Below are 20,877 nucleotides of genomic sequence, written 5' to 3'. Positions count from 1 at the left end.
GAAGCTCATCAAGCGTTTTATAATTGCGATTTCGTACTGCTAATAAGCTTACATTTCCAGGCATATCTTTCGTAAAATGAAAAATGTTTCGCGTGGCAACGAATTAGTTGGGATATTTTAATCAAGATGTTTTCCTAATTTCTTTGAATAATCTTTGCAAAAAAACATAGTGCAAAAATAAAGACACCTCATTACAAACTGATACACTTGCTTTTATTCAAAAAACACGTGTTGTTGTGGTTTGAATTCACAAGTCTTGTTACTCGATAATGTCAGTGGAAAAAGCATTAGTACCAAGGTGAAAACATAATAATGGCACAATCATAAACGGACAAGTAGGCGTCGGGAAGTTCTACACAATATATAGCGCCAAGTTAATCAATCATTAAACGACCAATTCACACAAAAAGAAACGTGTATAAAATGAAAAAGTTGATTTCATGTCACGGAAATTATTTGGCGAATGACGTCACCTCAGGACGGTAAGTTAAGTCATAAACATCACAAAGCGTTACAATATAAGAACGTGAGATGCCATGACGTCATCGAGAAGTGACGACAAGTAATACTGAAATATGCTGGGATAGAAGCAAGGAAGTGATTAAACTTAAATGTTTGGTAAAGACTAATTAATGATCTTTAAAGGGAAAAATAATTCAGAAAGATTTATGAATGAAACAAGTGGATTTTAAGAATTTCAGGAATGCATTTGAAACACTTGAACAAAGTAATCGAATAAACCAAGGCAAATAATTGACAACATTCACCTAAATTACGTTCAAATTAAACATTTTCTTTTCAATAACACATTAAAACTGCAAATGCAAATCACAAATAATTGGAAGCAACAGATAACAAATGGATTAGAGCGAAATAAGATACAACAAGCGAACACAGTTACCGGATGAGAGCAAAGTTGTGTAAAGAAATTTGACTTTTGACAGAATCAACAACAAGTACCAAAAAACATTCAATTTATGATATTTTTGACATTACTATGATCAAGGCATTAAACATTTATAACAAGTTAGCAAACCGATCCAGGGGCCTGTCAAAGTTACGACAAACAAAACACATAAAAAAACACTTTACCAAGAAATTGCCTAAAAAAAACCAAAACTCTTTACCAAACCACATTTATCCGCCAAACTCATCCATGCAAGCATATTTGTTGGCGTAAGAAAAAAGCAAATTTAAGACAAAATTACAACTCCATGCATTCAACACGCGAAACAACTATGGACATCGATGCTGTTTGAAAATATAAAAGAAAGTCTGCCATCTGCATTGTGGGGTTAGCGTTCATCCAAACCCGTCAAATGTCCCTCAAAGCATTTCCACATCGTGAAAATACAGATGTTTCAAAGATTTGCCGAGGGTTTTCCCCCAGTGTACATAGGGTTTCGGAAGGTTGAAGTCGCTTTCTTGAATATTGGGTTTTCGCCCTGTCATGCAAAAAGTGATTACTCAGTTAAAAATATACGGCATATTTTAGTTAAAGGGGCTTAATAAAAGATAGGAACATGTTTGTACAGCACGGGACACGTCACTTGGGTGCTTGGGAAATTGTGTAATAATAACCTAAGTTTTTATGGTAAAAAATAGACTTTTACAAGTATTTCCATTTTTACCCAAGGGCGAGCTTTTGATGAATGTTAAAATGTAAACAGGGCTGAACCTAACTGCAGGAAGGTGCCATGCCACAATCTTTAAAAACTCCATACTGATGTTCGTTAGAACAGAGATTCTCAAACTATGGGTTGCGCCCCCTTTTGAGATTGCGAAATATAATGATGGGGTCATGACACAATCCAAAAGTTTTAGAGGTAATTCCGTATTTCATGCTTTAGTTGTACACAGATGCACGCACAGAAAATTTTCTGTAGAAAATGGCGCGGCAGGTCAAACACGTTTAAGAAGCCCAGGTTATACAGAAGAAGTATTCATAGTCGAAATTAAGACATGGCAACTTCTTGCACGTGTAAATAAACTAATCAACTTACCCCCTGCCACTTGGGATTTTGCGAGTCTTTCTGGAAGTTTCGATATTCCCTTGCGTCCTTGATTGAAGTTAGAAGTTTCCATATAAGGAGAATAGCGAGACCGATGCCAACGATAGCGGCGATGATACCGATTATGATGTAGGTGGGGTCGATGTTTGTAATGCACTCTGTTAAATAGGATGAGTTAGTTAGATGACGTCATCTCCAACACGTAGCTGGAAAATTATTAGATGTCTGGGGCCATTACCCCTTCGGAAACACATATACGCAGGGTTTCAATACCGTGCTTGTGTCTAATATATGCGTTAAATTCTGAGTATAAAAAGACTGGCCCAAGAACTTGTGCCAACATCAGTTCTTACCGACACGTTTTTTAAACATGACAATGTTAACAACAATATGGCCCGGTCTTTTCATACTCAGAATTATGAGTGAATCCGTGAGTTGTGTTCTTAAATATGCGTTTACTTTTACAAGCGGTAACTTGCGGAATGCAATCGTGCTTATTTAGAAAAAGCGTCCTATTTTGTTCTTAAGAATAAAGATTATTGGTTTTATGGCGCGGTGCTGGACGTTTACAGATCCACAACCTTCAATAAACAGGTTAATCATCCTGACGAAATTGGTAACATCCACAAAATATAACGAAGTTTTGACACAAATCCGATATTTCAGCATCGAAAAGCAGGTACTTATTTTTAGACTAAGTCGGTGGTAACTCTGGTTATGTGGCAATAAATATCCTGGGTCTTAACGCGGATAAAACAGACATAAAACAAAGTCAATGAAAAGTTTGGAAAAAGCTTTCGTCAGTAAAATGGCTTGGCGGACTGCTGCATAAAGTTGCAAGCTACTTACGCTTCTCCTTGTCTACGTCAACCATGATGACGTCACCGACCTCGGCGTAGTAAACGTTGTATACACAATCATCTGAAAGGTCGGTAAATCTGCATTCCTGTTGGTAAGCGCTTCCGGCCTCATCCAGCTGGAATAAAAAAGTTGTGATATGTTTTCTGTGACCGCTGAATGCCAACTTTTTAGGCGACTAGGAGGTTTTATTCATTGCGAGGAATTGTGTGTGCTCTTCGCAAATACGCACCAACAACGACAAAAATACCCCCAAGATTATTTAAAAAACGCGCAACACAACAGACAACTATACTTATTTACATATACAGATGGCTACGTATACGATACTGTTCAATTATGCAATGAAAAAGTCTCTTCTGACGAATGCTTCTGTGTATAATTTCACAGGAAACGTTACGAATAGTATGACGTCATCAGACGACCGACTTACAAGGGTGACGTTGTATTTCCCGCAGCTGGCTTTACATAATTCGGATGAGTTGTAGGTTCCCGTTCCAAACGCATGACACTGGATGCAATCTCTGTGTATGTCGCATGCGCCACCTGGTGACGTTTCGCAATACTGACCGCGGAACTGTGGGTAAAAATATGACGGCTGTTACTTATTGATCGCTACACTCCCTTCAAACTTTTGACAAATACAGTTTTTTTTCGGAAAACAAAGTCAAGATTTTAAAACATGCTTTGAAAGGTAAAAGGTTAAAACAGTGTCCCCGCAATCGATTCGTAAGTTTTTATATAAAAAGGTAATTTTATGTATTTAATTTAAAAGTATGAATGCATAAGAACCATTCCTAAGTGTAATGACAAAATATTGTGATAAATAAACACCTTAACTAAGGTTTGCTTGAAACAGAATAAACAAATTATTGCATCTCCTATACAGGGTGGATTGTAAATCACTGGCTTTCAACGTGGAACCATTTGGGTGTAGAGCGATATTGAGGTCAAAAAAAAAACATTTTTTGAAAAACTTCACTTTTACAATATAAGCCTACAAACACGTGACATTCTTGTCATATGACAAACAAAGCGCATTGTTACTACATAGCAGAATTTTCGAAAAACAACCTTATGGGATCCGCGACTACTATGACCTTATCGATTCGCTCGGACCAAAAGGCCGAGAACCATTGGTATATATGATGTTACCATGGTTACAAAGGTTTTTACAGCGACAGCCTTTCTATCCCCACCTTGATGCCGTTGGTGTTCGTCTTGCACTCACAAGCTCCACACATGCATTCCCCGTTCCCGCTGCAAGGTTTCGTGTCGTTTGTTTTCACCTTGTTCGGGTCATAGCAGGTGGATGTATCCAAGGTACACTGGCAAGCGCTACCTGACCAGCCGGCGTTACATTCGCACTTGCCGCAATTACACTTGCCAAGATCTGTTTAGTTGATAGGAAAAAAACATTTAAGAAATCAATTGTATCCAGCCACGTGCGTTTGTTAGTATTATTACAACTGAAATAGATCTAACCAGTTTGCTCCTGACGGTGGGAGCTAAAACATTAAATTAACGCACAAAGATCTTTAAATAAAACCTTCTCGTGACAACGTTTTTACGGCTCTTCGTTACTGTGGTAGGTGCACTTACGTACAATAGTACGATGCACGTACGTTGGACAGCGCATTAAATGTCTATTGAAAGGTTTACTGTGGCCAACCCCCCTGTAAAGTTTACAAAATATCTTACCGTTGCAAATCTTGCTGTAGACTCTGTCACAGGTTGTGTTGTCGCACTCACAATATTTACCGTCGATTTTACGGTCGGGAAGTTGGCTGAAAAAACATGTGAAACATTATTCAGAGACTGCAGTGTCTCAATGTACCTTAAAAAACTATTTGCATCAATATAAAATTATGCCTGACAATGTTAGCATGAAGCACATCACAAAATGTGGCATACAAATACTAAACAAGCTACTTTGATTCATTTATGCAGGGAAAAAAAATCCGAAAAAAAATTATGTGAAACATTGTTGCAGTCTTGCAGTGTTTTACGTCAATAAATTTGAAGGTAACTTACTTGCATAGACAACTTCCACACTGGCATTCTCCTCTGTCGCTACACACAATACCGGTCTTTGCGTCCGTACAATTCACTAAATACGATTCAATCCCAGCCACGTCTTTCTGGTCACACGAACAATCCAGACCGGTGAAGTCAGAGTCACAAACACAGGCTCCACATTGGTAAGTGCCATGACCTAAGAAATAAAATTCTCGTGAAGTCCAGATTTTTGTTGTTGGTTTCAAAAGTGCGGTTGGGGGTTCTACATGAAACCTGATATAAATGTTGAAATCATGCAAAACTGAAACTTAACGGAGTACATTCTAATTATTTAATATAAAAAGGACAGGTATTTATTAAAAATAGTATTAATATTGAAATAACGAACTGAAATTTGACAGTTGTGTCATTAAATTTGACCCCAGATCTACAATTTAAAGCAAATTTTAGAGCAGTATTTTCCATCAATCACATAAAAACCTTACCACAAAACCCAAAAATTGTGTAACCCAAATATGGGTTTTAAAACTTGCCATAAAACATCATGTCCCAAGTAACTAACCTGTGCAATTGTTTGGATTCTCATTCTGTGTGCACTGACAATCACACAGTGGGTTAAGTTCAATGGTGACTTGCTCGTTGTAGCCATAAGGTGACACTGTCACGTTCACCGGTTTGCTGAGACACATGTCAGACGATATTGTGAGGGTGAAGTTGACCTGTGTGGAGAAAAACTCATGTTTGAAAGGAAAAGAGGTACAAAAAGATTGGTTGAAAGATGCAGGTTTCTAAACTGGGGGTTAATAATGCCTGCCGAGGGCTTTCTTACACAATAATTCCTATTAAGATGACGTTGACTTTGTTTACGAGGTCACAACCAAACTAAAAAATGTCAACAAAGGAAAGTAGCGACCAGATTAATCATAACAATGGTTGTATTGCAACTTACAACATCACCAATCTTTACTCCATCGCACTCGAGACCATCCATTGTTCCGCTACTACAGTGCGCAGTCTGTTGGCTGATTGTGACACCAGAGGGCGCTGAAACTTCCAAGATGACCTGGTAAGAGATGTGTGTTAAAAGCTTGCAACGCAAAAACTTCTGTTAACACTATAAATAATGTTTTGTGTGACTTTTCTCAATCGACTTTTGAAATTTCACTCTTTTTATGTCAAGCGTGCTTGTGTTTGTACCTTTCCTTTGAGGGCATTGTAAGCATCTTGGATCAAACTGATAATATTGGATGAGTCGCCTGTAAGTTGGCCAACAACTGATTTCGGAATCATTTTCTGTAAGTTCTGCACAAAAAATTGCAGATGTTTGACATGAATATGGCTGCAAAGTTCTATTACAGTTCTAACTTTGTGTGTAACTGATTTACTACAAATGGCTGGCGATAAAATAAAGTAATTAACGCAGCATTTTACTCTTCACTTACTTGATAAGTGGTTATAACATTTTCAGTTACAGCGAAAATTGGCTGGATATTGTGTTTTGAAATCTTCTTCACCAAATGTCCAATTGAAGGATAATCCTTAAAAATGAAAAATAAATAGCTATTTGTATAGGTGATAACACCTACAAACGTAGACAAGTAATTACCTTGTAAAACATAACGACTCATGGTTTATTACAGAAGAGCCTTATCCAAACAGATAGTAATGCATCACATTTGACAAGAAACTTAAAAATTTTATGCAAAATACTATTATTAAACACAGGGCTTATATTAATTCAAGTTAAAACTATCAAAAATGTTTTAATTCTTATTAAATGCAACCAACCATCTCGTTAGCTTTGGTGTAATGTCCTTCTTTGTTAAGGTAACAGAACCCATCGTTAGGAAGAACAATTCCTCCCAGTTTTCCGTCACCGGCGTAATGGAATCCAGCGTCAGTTGAGTAAACCAACAAGTGGGTGGCATCCTTTCTCCAGTTAATTTGGTTCTGTTACAAAAAATACCCAAATTATTAATTGGGGATTTCATGTTCTCTACCCAGCATCACTTGCTGTATTATAAAATTACATTGCAAAATTATGTCAAATTAACTATTTGTTTTGTAAAAATAACCTAAATGACAAACTGGACAGAACGCAATAATTGATATTAATTCACGTTCATTCAAATTTTGCCCTCTACAAGGATTATTGCCAGCAAAAATGTACAGCATCTGGTGTCTGATGATGCCAAAGACATCAAACACATTAAATAATTGAAACTGCTTGATGGATTTCCTTGTTTATGATATGGCATCTGTGTCAATTCCAACAAAACACATGTTTGTGTTCCAATGTTTAACATAACACTTAAAACAGTGATTCATAATCTTATGCGGTGAAGTTCTTTAGGCAAAACATGGGTTGCGCCCACCGTCTTTTTAAACTGTGATTCCTTCTTTGTTTTTTTATCCAATAATATTTTCTGCCCAATGTAACACTCAGGCCCACTCAATAAAAAATACTGATAAACTTGCTAAAAAGGGCCTTGTCTGTTAAACTTATTGTTGTACAAACTTATTTGGTGGTTTAGTACCAACCCTGGCCCATTCATGGAAAAAATACTGATAGTTGACAAAAAAAGATCGTCACCTGGCAAACGATGGCTTGCATCATCGCATCCAAACCTCCTTCGGGGTTGTCGAGGTTCGATGAATGAGTCACATTCTTTACTTTGTTCACAAATGCCTCAATCTGAGGTGTGAGGGGGAGATCGTTGTGGAAACTGTATGTTTTCACACACGGAGCCACATCGCTACATGGGTTGTTGATCCTGAAAACAAACATATTTATTCACTTTAAATAGAATCCATATATATATGTACATTACATCCAACACCACTGTAAGTAACATAACGTTGATTTTCTAATTGCAAATGTGCCCAAAAAGATTTCTATTATCTGTGTGCAATAAATGCACATTAAGTTTCAAAAAATGTTTTTTGATAATGTATGAAACAGGAGCATGCAAAAGGGTATTAGATTCACTTAAATGTCAGAGTAACTTAGTGTAATGCTGGTACTGAAAAAATGACTTCGGAATGGTAAACTTTCAGTGCCCACATAACAAATAGAACATTGTATCTTTAAATCATTGCCAGAAGGCATATTACCAAATACCAGATTATGAAAGTCCTTGTCTGTTCAACCCGCCATTACAAATCCAAACCAAATGAGACCTTAATAATTACATTATCAGTGCACCTTTAAAATGTTAGCACTTTTTTTTACGTAAGCATGAAAAAATATTTTTTTTACATTCCCCAGTTAACCAACATCACAAATTCCTCAAATCATCAACCGTGTCATGGCAGATATAGGCATTTTAAAAAAACAACAGCAGCTTACTTTGAAGGTACCGTGGAAATGTAAGGCATCACAGTTTTATCGATGAATGACCCAAATCCCAGTCTGAAATCCCTTGTGATGTTTTGCATACTTTCTCCGAGCTTCTGTCCCAAAGCCCTCAAAGACTCGAGATCGTTCTCCATGGACTTCGACAAATCAAGAAGATAATAAAGATCCACTGGATAATCTTCCGCTTGTTTGAACGATAAACGGACGGTCACTGGATCACCTGCAAACAGAGTTGTACATCAATAAATAACTAAACTTGTGTTTTGGCATTTTAAGGCTTGTAAACAAACATACACACACAACACAGTGCTTCAAGCGATCAGAAGAAATAACACAATTTAATAAAAATGACTTTTATAAAAAAGTTTGATTTTGTTTGGTATTTTATCAATTGAACAAGAATAAAAATCTATTTTGAGTAAGTTAAATTTTAATTTTTATATCTTACCAGGACGTAACAGAGTGTCTATGTGTTGTGGACGAATTTGCGTTGCCTTGCCCACATCAAGTTCACCAACATTCGAATGCGGTTTATTTTCTGAAAGAAAAATACTCAAAATTTGCCGGAGTTTTTCCAAAGTTACTGACAAAGATAGATAAAACGCAGGCCTGTCTAATGTTTGATGTCGTATTAAAACAAAAATCAATAGGAATATGGCACCAGAGTATTGACTGAAACAATGTTGATTGCCCGGTCAAAGATTTATTAATCGTCCTTTGCCCAACAACCACCAACATTGTGGTTCGTCTCTGTTGTTATGGCACCCAATTGGCACAGAAAGGATCGACATTGACCAAAAGGTACCACAAAGTGGAAATCTCAGTGCCTGCTAGTGAAAAAGCTAGCACAGTCAACAGCTGCACTGATGAAACCTTACAGGTCGAAACAGTGTGTGTACTCCCAGCTCCTAATGATTGTTATGGTTCTTTTGCATGTAAATCACCAACACATATACAGTTTTGGTGAGAGGGAAAAAGTATTGCAGTTTTGAATTAATCAAAAACATGTTTAAAATGTAATTTTAACTTACGGGTGGCATTTTGCCACGAACGAGGGTTCATGATGCTTCCTGCTGGGCATCCTTCGAAGACAAGGTTTTCAGGCAAATCACATCGCGATATAACAGCATTTGGATTATTTGCATATGCCTGTCACAAAGTACCACAGTTAACTCCCTACAGCATTTGTTATACAAATCAATTGAAATTCCCTTGTGTGACTTCTAAGGTACAGTAAATATGTCTTAATGATAAAGGAAGCAAGCGTTTTACCAAACAAAACAATTGTAACCAAACTTACTGGGTATTCACACCATGCACAACCTGGCACAGAGATACAATCTCCACATGATTTCGCTTTCTTTTCTACACATTGGTTCGGTGCACCTGAAATTCAATGAAAAATAAAAGTATTAAATCATGTTAATTTGTAGGAATTTCAAAGTATAGCTGACATTGTAAATCCAAATATTCAGGTAATAGTACGAGGTTTAGAAAATACTACAATAAATGCAGCAAGACTATGTTTTTAAACGTTCTACACAAAAGTTATCTGGACATCTCACTCACCAAAAACAGTGACCACAGTTGAAATTGCAAAAACACAAACAAGCAAACACCGCATTATTATAATATTCACACTAACCCTGCAGAAAAACAAAAGCTATTTCCTTGTAATAAATTTGACACACTGACAAATTTGTCAGACTGGAAATATTTTAACAATAAAGTCACATGCCAGCAAATCCATTGTAAAACGGGTCATATTGGATTTGGCTGTTTGTTGACATGAAAATTAATTTACTGAACTACAACAGAACAAATTAACTAAACATGTCGATCAATACAGGAAAGTCCCAAGTGGCAATTTAATTCGCATAACCAGGAAGCACATACGAATACCATATCATGTTGCAAACCTTTGGACATTTTTACATAACAATATTACAAGAAAAATGTCTAGGATAACCGTTTTGCAACAGTACAGTCTCATAATAAGTAATCTGCTTAGTATACAAGATAACAATATTATAAATACAGCCATCAATTGAAAGCAATCACTCAGTCAGTCTCTTAGCTTTCCAGGAAACAATCAAATCAATATTACTTCCTTTTCCATTGTTTTGCTCAATCTAATTTAAGAATTATATTGGTTTTTGAACTATTGTGAGCTATTTTAACAATATTAGGACTGACGTATTAACTAAACAATAGCTAATCTGTTTAAACTAAATTAAGCGGCATCGGCGCTCTCTATAGGCTATATATTATCGACATTAACCACGACCTAATTAAATAAAACGCAAACTCATTGCAGAACTGATACACTTCAAAACTAAAAATTATGCACAAAGGCGCTACGAACGCGACTAAACAATGGAAGTCGAATGACTCGAAAACGGGCGTCACTTAACTTTACACTTTCTGAACAAATAGTGCCATGGCGGGCTCACGTTAAAAAGGCAGTTTCTCCATTCGATAGGGATGGTTAGTCTTTACCATGTTTGGAATTGAGGTTAGCTTGAAATACTTCCCTGTCATGAATCATACAAATACACAATTTGTGAAGTCACTCGGTAATTTGTCACACAACAATTGCAAATAATAAGTTCAAGGGTTAAAGTATTTCCCTGTCAAATAATTTTCGCTGATAATTTACTCACAGGCATGCTCTCTTGCAAACCTGCAATTTTACGGGTAGACATAATAACGCACACAATTCAAAATCCTTGTCCGATCTGTGTGCGGTGCGAATGGAAGTTTTTAATTCCGATCTGTGTGCAGTGGGAATGGCACCAGTGTTTAAATTTTAGAAAGTTTATCGCGAGCCTTGCGTGTCGAAAACCCGAAAAAAATGGCATAAGAGCTAATGACAGCAGTGCCCACTGTTTCGACCTTTTTTATCTGCGCTGCTGGTGACACTGCACTAGTTTCACACAAACACAGGCACAGCGACTTCAACTTTGTGGTACCTTTCGGTCAACATCCGCTAGCAACCCAACTGGGTATACCAAACAATATAGACGAACCACCGTGGAGCGCCCTATGGTCAAACGGCTGCTTGGAACACTATAGTGCTACCGGCTCTGCTTTCACCCAAATCACTACAAAGACATAAGTGAAACTGCTTTAAAAGTTAATTCCTGGATCCTAAAAAACACCTTATGCAATGACATGATTGGCAGCAACACCCGACTATACGTCCTAACTTGGCGACAACAGCTATCGTATCGAGATCGTTAGAGTTACAGGTCCGTTTAACATTTTAACAATATCTTTTACATTTTGAACCAGTTATTCTTCGATGAGGCATCTTTTCTGGACAATTCCCAGCATTGACGACCAGCAATTTTGAAATAAATTCGTTTAAAATCCCAGTCTTAATGCGAACATGCCATGTGAACAAAATCGCTGCACTTTCGAAACAGTGTCGGGGTAGCCATACAAAATCACTTTCAAAATGGCAATCTATACATACAAATATGTATACTTCCAAATAGGTCATTTGCCCATAAAAGACTGACAAAAAGCGGCTATGGAAACGAAGTAATAGTCTGGCCACATATCTCATACCCTTTTCATTACTTGTTAAACGATACTACCACACTTCACTACTACACTTTCGTATACTTTCGCATGACTTTAAAAATCCAAAGCATAAAAACGCCTTCACAAACTTCAGGTATTCAACTGAAACCAAAATGTTCACGGCTCTTTTGAGCGTTCGTTGTAAATGGTTCCGATAATAGGCGCTGTAGCACAATGCATGCCATGCTCTATGCTTGACGCTCTGGATGAAAAACAATGGAGTCCAGGCGTATTTTAACCCTTTTCTCGAATTCCACATAATGTAATGTTCAAAAACTTTTTTACTATAGCGGTCATCAAAAATAGACAGCACAGTTCATGTATTTAGGTGATTGTTGTAATATTGAAACATATGTTGATATTATTAAGTTTGCCTTAATTTGCATACGTTAGGTTGACTACCGCACATTTTTAAGCATACCAGTTGAGACTTTTTGAATAAAATATTTTTCCCCTTTTATTAGCACCCAGTATTCTTATTTCATCACGTACGATTTTCCAACGAAAAACATGAAATATACGTTAACATGAAATAAACAAAAACAGCATAAATCGAAACACTTTAACATTTTGAAGCAAGCCAGTTGAAGCTTTTGGACAGCAAACAAACTATAGTGCATTGGTAGCAGATATAACACCAAGACAAGCTCTACACTGGTTAAAAACACAAAAAAAGATTTGCTGAAGAACGAAGATTAAAAGGAACAAACAAAAATTGCACAGCTGATATCATATAGTCACCAATAACATGGCTTGGAATATTCAAAAAGCAATAATACTTTTAACACAATAACACGACAGGTAACATACCGTTAAATCGACAATAGCAAATTAACACCATGCATAATAATGTAATAAACAATCAAAAAACTAAAAAAAAAAATACATATTTGTTTCATAACAATACCAAGGAATAGATATCAGAGCTCACGTAGCAATGCTCTGTGCACGTAACAGTTCCAGCAACTCGCTTGAAATCACAGCATTAGTGAGTGTGCTGTGGGTGTGAGTGACAGAGGGCCTGGTAATGGCCATGTCACTAAACCGTCTGCTTAGTTTGAAGCGATTCGGTCGACGAACTCTTGTTGAGAATGGGGCGGGCAGACGTTCATCTGCAAACACGAAATAGTTACTTCCAGGAATTGCTCTTCTGGCACTTCAGTTTCGAAGCAATTCCTATTAATCTCTATGCCACATGCAACTATTAATAAGTGCATTCACACCAAACCAGTGGTTCGCAACCATTTTGCCATTGCGCATAGGTTAAGCGTCAAAACAACTATTATAAAATTTAGGCTAAAATGTAGTGATATTATTTAATGTGGAAATAATTTATTTGGGGGATTGGCAAAACACGAGACCCGGTACTGATCCGGGGATCCCCCAGTTGAGAAACACTGTATTACACAAAAACAGGCATTGCAGTTATGCAAAACTTGATTACAGAATAGAGAAGCCACCAGCTGTACTGATGAGACCTCATAGGCCGAAGCAGTGTGTACACCTGTCTGCAGGTCTCAGAGAAAAAGGGTGATATTAGAAGAGTCCGTACAGTACAAATTTCTGCTTACTCGCTCGCAAAGCATTCGTGCTGGTGAAACTTGTCTGTCGTTTGAGGTTTCGCACAAGAATTGCTTTGTTTTCTTCGTTAGTTTGTTCGTGGCCGTTCTCCCGCAAAGTCTCATCCTCGGCAGAGAAATGGCGGATGTTGATCGGTCGGTGAATGGGGAGTTTCTTGGGCGTAGCCAAATGCTCTGCAGATTCAAAAGCTGTCCAATCTATTTAAGGTGCTGATCTTGTGAATGCAGTGCGTTTGTTTATAACACAATTGTTTCGTTCTAATCGGTGATTGTTATCCAAAACAATGAAGTCTTATTATACATAGATGCTATTCATGACTCATTAATGCAAAAACTAATTTAAATACCGGTAGTGAATTAATCACTGCATATTATAAAGTAAATTTAACTATTGTTCACTGCGCCTTTTCTCGGCCACGTGGGAAAATTATAAAGAGCACAACAAGTAATTTGACCAGTAAGTGAATTTTATTGACATTTAGTGCAGTTTTCTTACCCAAACTAGACGATCTGCGTTTATTCCATTGTTGGCAGATGTCACGCATGGTTAACATCGTCTCCCGTAGGGCGTTTCCGAACTTTTCCGAACATGTGCTCGGGCAAGTTCGGAAAGAGGAGATGCAGAAAATGACGGAATCCTCATGTGGATTGTAGGAGACTCCGTAGCCATCAGGAACGACGGCTCCGTAACACATGAAGGAGTTTGTCTTCGTCGGAATCTTAATGAAATTCAGTAGTTAAATGAAACTAGTTAATCTATTTTAATTTGTAAAAAGACAAAGTATTGGTCGTTTCAAAGTGGCGAATTGTTTTGCAAAGAGCAAGTTTTAGATTTTTATGAAAAAAGTTGATCTAAACGTAATATTTTTAACAACGCACAAGAAATTAGAACATGTTTATGCAAAATTTTATTACCTGGCTAGTTGATAGTTGGAAGTAATTGCTCAAAGCGTAAGACGGATCGGTAAAAATATCAGGCTCTGGTAAATTCATCTCTTCTGCCATCTAGCGAAAAAATAAAATCACGTTTTTTATCACAAAAATTCGAGATTCATAAACAATTTACTTTAAAGAGCTGTACCTTGCTGCTAGCATTCAAAGGACAAACTGTATGTAAATTGCTTTAAAACACGTCTTAACTTGCATTTAATCACCTTTTTCAGAGCTAAAAGATGGCAATCGATGCCGTGCCCGGAAATAGCAGCTATGGTGAGATCTGTTTGGGTTTTCACAGCTCTTCGTAATAACAACATCTTCTTTGCATCCTGGAATAAAAACGTTATTTACCTAAAGCTGTTAATACAGAACAAACTATATGATAACCAAACTGTACATGTCTGGTAATGGCACTGTTAAAAACTGTAAAAATATTTTTTTAAACAGGAGCATTCGTGATTTTCCATCGCTACATCAGGAGTTAATAAAGCATCAGTCTATCCGGTGTTAAAGGCAAATTTATTGGGTAAAATCCATGTTTTTATAAATCATAAAACTTGGAGAAAGTTATGTCGAAATTAATGTGACGAATTTATAATGCTTGACCTTGGTTTAATATCAAGATTTTTTCTAAAATTAAAATTTACGTCAATACAAAACCACGTTGACAAAACTCTTAATGCAACTCACCATCTTAATCTCTTCCCCTGATTCGGATTCAACCAAACTCTTTGCAAAGTGGAGAGCCTGAATGCTGGCAGCTCTGATGTTGTCAACTCTGCCTTTACGGAATCGTCTCGTTGATCCACTTTCATATGTTGATACCAGTCGTTGGTAGAGTCTGAACGAAAAAAAAAGCTAACTGATATTACTCTTGTCCGTATACGTCCGGATTATGCGAAGATCTGGATTAAATATTCCGGATTATACGAAGACATTTGTTGAGAAAACGGTTACGAATCATTTGTTTTACAGCAGACTAAAACCATAACACTGTGCTTTTCGCAGATACAAGCAAAAAGCAAATGCTTCGGTTATTACTGCTGTGTTCTTTATAAAATAACGCTAATACAAACATGACCAAATTATCTATGCGTAAAGTAGTTCTTTTGACAAAACAAAACTTTAGGTGAATTTGACAAAACAAAACATGTTTCTTAAACATAGAACAACTGTAATTACTTGTAATAAGTAACTTGCAGAGCAACTTGTACGAATGCATCTGGGCTGATATTCTGTTTCTTGATGAAGTTTTTTCCGTAATCTTGAAATCTCATTACAACCAATTCAAGGTTCTTGGCCATTTCGACTGCACAAGATTTCGCCAATTCCACGTATCTGGGAAGAAAATCAAGTTTATAATCCAATCGGTGCTCTGCCAAATAAAATCCGCCCGTTCGGGAATCACTGCACTGACAATTAAGATTTAACTCAAAGAGAATTAAAACTTTTTGAAGCCGTTTTGTCGAAAAATTGCAAACATTAACAGCAGCAATAGATCAATATGTTATATGCTAATGGTATTAAATGGGGAATTCTCCAATTAAAAACTCTGAATACTTGTCTAAAATATCTTGAGACTCCCACGATCACAGGGACTACGCTTACACCGACCAAGCAGTAACACAGCCAAAGCATATATTTCTTACTTTGAAGTGGCGTCGTTCACTCTCCACTTGAGGCGCTGTGGAGTTGGCAACGTCTTAAGTGAATCGGAACGGTATAGTCCCTTTGTTTCTTGTATCGACCTGAAGACATAAAAATAGTTTAACGATGTTATCTCTAGGTTTACTGGCTTTGCAGCCAAGATGGATCAGCCAGTTTTTTTCACAACATGTCGCAAAGAGATCTGAAAATCAAACTCCAGGTGGGATTTGAACCCACGACCTTGGGATAACCAGGCTTAGTTTAACGACATCATTGGCAGGATCGCCCAACTGCACACGTCCTTACATGGCGATCACAGCTATTGTATCGAGATTATTAGACAAAGTGGCCGATCCAGCTAGAAAGTAATGCATAGGCTGCAAAGCCTGTGAACGTAATGCTTTTTAAACAAAGGTGTATTTTTTTGTTTACAATGGATCAGTGGTCTAGAAAAATGTGCAGATATCTTAGTGTAAGCGAAGGTGTAAATGATAGAAATATAACCAACACGTATTTGATGAGGTGCTCGATCAAAGCTGTTACTGCGATTCCTTCAGAAGCCGAATGTTCGTAAGATAGACCGACATTCCCATCCGAACTTATAATGAGTTGGATCGTCTTGTCGTACCATCTGCACAAATATAAGAAAATATAACTTGAAAGTCATAAACATGAAGGTCAAATTTATATGTCCGGGATCTTAGCTTTAGCCCCCATGTGCATCATCATTGGTTTATCCTGGAAACTGTTTCTTAAAAAAAATATTCGTTCAAACGTTCAATACCACACCCTTTAACATCGTTCAAAAATGCAAAATGAGTCTCTGTCAGCCATAAAGACTACACACGCGATTCATAGAAATCAAACTCTCGTTTAAAAATGAATTATTTTCACAAAAACCCTTACAGAGATTGTGCCTTTTAACCTAATGTAACGTAAAAAGGTAATGTAACAAGGTTTGTACAGTAGTATATGTTTTTTCAGGCTGGGACCACAAGATCGCGTTTAAAATGCTCGAACCTAGCAACGTAACAAGAACGTTAAATCGACTGAGCGCACCCAAATTATCAGAAACATTGAAGTTTGAAGTTTGATTAGCCTCAACAAACCTGTTGCAACTGTTCAACTTCGGATCACTTCCGTAGAGCATCTGGTGGGCCATTGTGACGTCACTATTGGCATTGGTCGGTTTGTCGAGGCAGAGAATGAAGATGCAACGCTCCACTGCGTCCAGCGATAAACGGTTCGTTTGATCTGCGCATTCAACCGGAAACAAGGTCAATTGTCTCAAACACATGTAGAGGCGAATTTGTTTTAGTTTCGTGTTTTTGTGAAACTTAACGATGCAAACTTTCAACTAGAGATTTTCCTGATAAATTTGGCTCTCAAGCTGACACGCATGTTTTAAGTTAAAAATAGAGCACCGAAGCCTACTCAAGTAGCTTGTAGCCCTGAGTATTCAAACAGTCGCACTTTTTGCGTAAATTTTCACCTGTCATCAGCAACTCCCGCGCCTCTGCCCAGTCGTTCCGGTTGAGTGACGTTAATATACCGACCGGCGAATCCGTACCATTAGAGTTGTTCGCATTTCGCACAATTTTGTCGAGTTGAACATAGAAATCAGCTTCTGTTAACCTTCGGTCTTCGTCGAATATTGGCAGAACGAAAAGCTAAGAAATTAAAAGGAAAAATAACGTGGTTTGCTCTTTTGCAAGTCAAGCAAATCAGTAAATTAAACATTTTTTCCAAAAATATTTGTAAATTAACTCAACAAGAAGACTTATGCTATCTTAAGGCCTTGCAACTCTCGCGTAATGTTCGCAACCTCCTGACGTAACAATGCGCTCTAGGATTTAATGTGGAATTAATGAAGCAGCTGCTTTGTGATTTAGTTTTCACGGAATTGCCACCACGTTTTATTCAAGGTCATTCAAGGTCATTCAAGGTCGAGGCGACAAGTAGGAACGAACGAGGAGCAAAAATTAAATGACGTAGGACGACCAGAATAGCGCACGCGCGATCACGTGACCCGCATTTTAAGGGCTAAAATCGAATCTCGATTGATCCGAGGTAATCGAATATGCGCTAACTTACAATCGTTCCTCGAACCTTGTTACCGCGAAAGAGCGTTCTTACGTCATAGTGGAGACGCCGTAAAACGTTCTACTATTTTGTCTCGAAAAAGCACGGGAGAATTTTACCTGGTTGTTACACGTAACAATGATGTGTTCCGTTTCCACTGAATCGGATTTCACAGAAACCAGCTGATCACGTCCGTAACCGGGCAACCTGTATGACGTCAACAATCGGTAGTATTGTTCCATGCAAAGAGGTTGTCCGGCAAGCTGCCCACGAGCGACATCTACCGGCAGTGCCCTCCTGTTCAATATTAGTGTGAAAATATGTGTGTGGAATAAATTACAAGATTATAGAAATCAATTAAATACCGATTTATTTATATTGTGCGAGTGCAAATGCCTGTATGGTTTACGTTAGATTGAAGAGTAGTTTTAAGTTTAGGTCAGGTTAAACTCAGGTTTCATAAATTCTTTATCCCTGTTTTGTTGTTCTTAATCAAATCCGCTTCTCATTATTCAACAAAACACAAGAAGATTTGAAAATATTGAAATTAGGAAAGGTTTCTCACGCATCAAGAATGACTTTGAAATCCAAAATTCCAGACACCAACTTTGAAGCGTATCTAAAAAAAAACATTGTACATTTTGTGATAGAAGTTTGCATTAAAAGTAATGTAGCCTAAATGTCCGCCGTACAATGGACTTCGTTGCTAAAATGTAAGCCATGTTTTGTTAATACCGAGAATTCACAAATACAGAAACATTCCCAACAACCTTGCAGTCAAATTGTTACCTCAGCATAGAAACTTGATCTGTGAATTCCTGTCTCGGTAGAACCATGCCAGGATTAGAATTGACCGGTAAAGGAACGCGTGCGTTGAGGTACATGTCGTCTAACCACCATCCGTAAGCCTGGGTTAACAAAGATAAACCTGGTCAAGATAAGTAAGATACTGTAGCACTGGGATTATGACGTTTTATGTGATGACATGAAGTTCTTTAATGTTGGTTTCATATCTTTACTACTAGAAGAATGCCAGATTGATCAAGTTTTATACGATAGTTTTGTGGATTTAGCTGATTTAAATCTACAATTTTTGAATAGTATGTCTGAAAAGTATTGAGCGATCGAAAATACTCGATTGTTGTTACATTTTTGTTAAAAAAAACATTTTTTGATAAAAAATATAATTTTATTTTGTTTTTTTCATTTCTGAACTACCAAGAATGGCTGACTTTAAAAAACAATGGGACCTTATAGGTCGAAACAGTGGCCATCTGTATACAGCTTACATTGAAAAAAACAAACAAGTTTCTTAAATAAAATTTTTTTTTCATGATTGTTTCCGGGATTTTTTCTCACCCAATTTTCCTGCGTCTCCGCGCGTTTCTTCAACTTCTCCTGGATCCGATCCCCGATTCCTCCTGGAAGTCCGAACTCTTCAACCTTCTTCTTCGTCTGTTCGAACTGACCTTCGTTGACGAGAGGACGGACACAGAGAAGATATTGATCCAACGTCTCCTGGAGGTCCGGAACAGGAAGTTTGGGGAGAGAAACTTCAGATGGAGATCCTGGAGTCTGGGAAAATTAAAGTTGGGAAATGAGAGAGCTAATGAGTATTTTGCTATTTTTTGCTGTCAGGCATAATAATTTATAGGAATTGCTCTTCTGGCACTGAAGTTTCAAAAGTGTTTATTTGAAACCGACGTTTCATCCACCATCCGGCGAGACTTCCTAAATGTCCGGTGTGCCAAGATTATAAAATTACCCTGAGGCCACGCCAAGTTGAGTGATCACTCGCCGTTATTTTCATACGTCCCTGTGCTACAATACAGACTTCTACCATGTGCATAACAACAGTAAAGACTAACCATGGAACTTTGCACTTCATGGTTTATTACATAATGTGCGTTTCACCTCCCAGACGCAGAAACTGTAAATGGCCCAATGGCACTGCGTTGTTTTTGAAGACTTTCGACTGTTTGATTAAGTCTGTTGATGTTATATGGCTTCTGATGTGGTTCAAGATTTATAGTAAAGTATTTTGTGGAATATATTTGATTTGCGTTGTCAAACCCTAGTGAAGTCCCGCCGTATGGCAGACGAAGAGTTGTTCGAATAAACTCTGCGTTAATTACTGTGCCAGTGGATCATTTATAAGAGAATTGCATTATGTCTGGCAGCAACAGGGACAAACTAGTGTTTTTTTCTTTCAAATTTATAATTTTCCATCATCAATGATTCCATGATTTGCGATAAAATTCCATCATGTGAGTTTAAGTTATTTGGGTGGACCAACTCAAACCATGCAAAAATTAGGTTACGATTGGTTAAACCACAGGACAAGCATTGTGTAACGTGAGAGCATCAGAAAAAAGTGTTTTTTTTTGATAATGTATGTGCTAAATTGTTACATATCAATATCTGTGTTTTCTACACTTGTATTATGACAAGCTTGTAGTCACTGACTTCACATCGTTTAAAGGATGTCAGAACTTACCGGATATTGAAGCTTCGAAGCCGACTCCATTATTTTGCTCCCTCTCCTGTTCATCTGCTTGTTCCTGGTCGTTCCAGGCATTTCTATTTCTTCTTTGTATCAAGAGTTTCACCAGGCTACAGAAAAACTGTTGGAAAATAAACAGGAATTTCAGTTTCGCGAAAATTGTAATCACTGGGAAAAGCAACACTCCAGGGATTTTGGTATTATTGTTGCCAGGTATCCAAGTATGTTGTATTTGTTCAATGCAGGATCGACCAACTGCGCAGACTGTTGGCTTTTACCCAGATGTTAAAACCT

At 37.5% G+C, this 20,877-nt stretch overlaps 2 protein-coding genes across 2 annotated transcripts; both read right to left on the bottom strand.

Annotated features, from left to right (window-relative positions):
* Positions 1 to 196: 196 nt before the first annotated feature.
* On the bottom strand, positions 197 to 9,953 carry LOC145909769 (integrin beta-1-like). Its single transcript, XM_082997120.1, has 18 exons — positions 9,817 to 9,953; positions 9,548 to 9,633; positions 9,279 to 9,396; positions 8,696 to 8,785; positions 8,239 to 8,467; positions 7,483 to 7,663; positions 6,678 to 6,839; positions 6,332 to 6,427; positions 6,087 to 6,191; positions 5,839 to 5,952; positions 5,452 to 5,608; positions 4,905 to 5,085; positions 4,572 to 4,657; positions 4,070 to 4,263; positions 3,304 to 3,447; positions 2,862 to 2,988; positions 2,004 to 2,170; positions 197 to 1,445 (listed from the first exon to the last, which is right to left on the bottom strand). Exons 1-18 carry the CDS (start codon positions 9,869 to 9,871, stop codon positions 1,362 to 1,364), a joined length of 2,376 nt encoding a protein of 791 aa, XP_082853246.1. The 5' UTR covers positions 9,872 to 9,953; the 3' UTR covers positions 197 to 1,361.
* A 2,797-nt stretch (positions 9,954 to 12,750) lies between these two features.
* LOC145908313 (choline O-acetyltransferase-like) lies at positions 12,751 to 20,658 on the bottom strand. The gene is made up of 17 exons (XM_082995564.1): positions 20,574 to 20,658; positions 19,915 to 19,916; positions 19,440 to 19,655; positions 18,870 to 18,988; positions 18,646 to 18,699; positions 18,200 to 18,377; positions 17,491 to 17,668; positions 17,108 to 17,252; positions 16,507 to 16,629; positions 16,001 to 16,099; positions 15,534 to 15,689; positions 15,042 to 15,192; positions 14,570 to 14,680; positions 14,331 to 14,420; positions 13,912 to 14,134; positions 13,407 to 13,613; positions 12,751 to 12,947 (listed from the first exon to the last, which is right to left on the bottom strand). Exons 1-17 carry the CDS (start codon positions 20,656 to 20,658, stop codon positions 12,763 to 12,765), a joined length of 2,322 nt encoding a protein of 773 aa, XP_082851690.1. The 3' UTR covers positions 12,751 to 12,762.
* Between the last annotated feature and the right edge of the window lie 219 nt (positions 20,659 to 20,877).

Source organism: Ascidia mentula, chromosome 7, assembly GCF_947561715.1.
Source record: "Ascidia mentula chromosome 7, kaAscMent1.1, whole genome shotgun sequence".
NCBI lineage: Eukaryota > Metazoa > Chordata > Ascidiacea > Phlebobranchia > Ascidiidae > Ascidia > Ascidia mentula.
This window is presented reverse-complemented; position numbering and strand designations above follow the sequence as displayed.

Bases quoted from the DNA above. Each gene is read 5' to 3' on its own strand.
- LOC145909769 (XM_082997120.1), bottom strand. From the start codon at position 9,871: ATGCGGTGTTTGCTTGTTTGTGTTTTTGCAATTTCAACTGTGGTCACT. The intron at 6,840-7,482 runs GTGACGATCTTT...TTTTTGTAACAG, and splicing joins TGCAAGCCATCGTTTGCCAG to AACCAAATTAACTGGAGAAA. The intron at 2,989-3,303 runs GTAAGTCGGTCG...TTTTTATTCCAG, and splicing joins GGAAATACAACGTCACCCTT to CTGGATGAGGCCGGAAGCGC.
- LOC145908313 (XM_082995564.1), bottom strand. From the start codon at position 20,658: ATGCCTGGAACGACCAGGAACAAGCAGATGAACAGGAGAGGGAGCAAA. The intron at 15,690-16,000 runs GTAAGAAATATA...TTTTCTTCCCAG, and splicing joins GTGAACGACGCCACTTCAAA to ATACGTGGAATTGGCGAAAT. The intron at 14,421-14,569 runs GTGATTAAATGC...TTTTTTCGCTAG, and splicing joins ATCTTTTAGCTCTGAAAAAG to ATGGCAGAAGAGATGAATTT.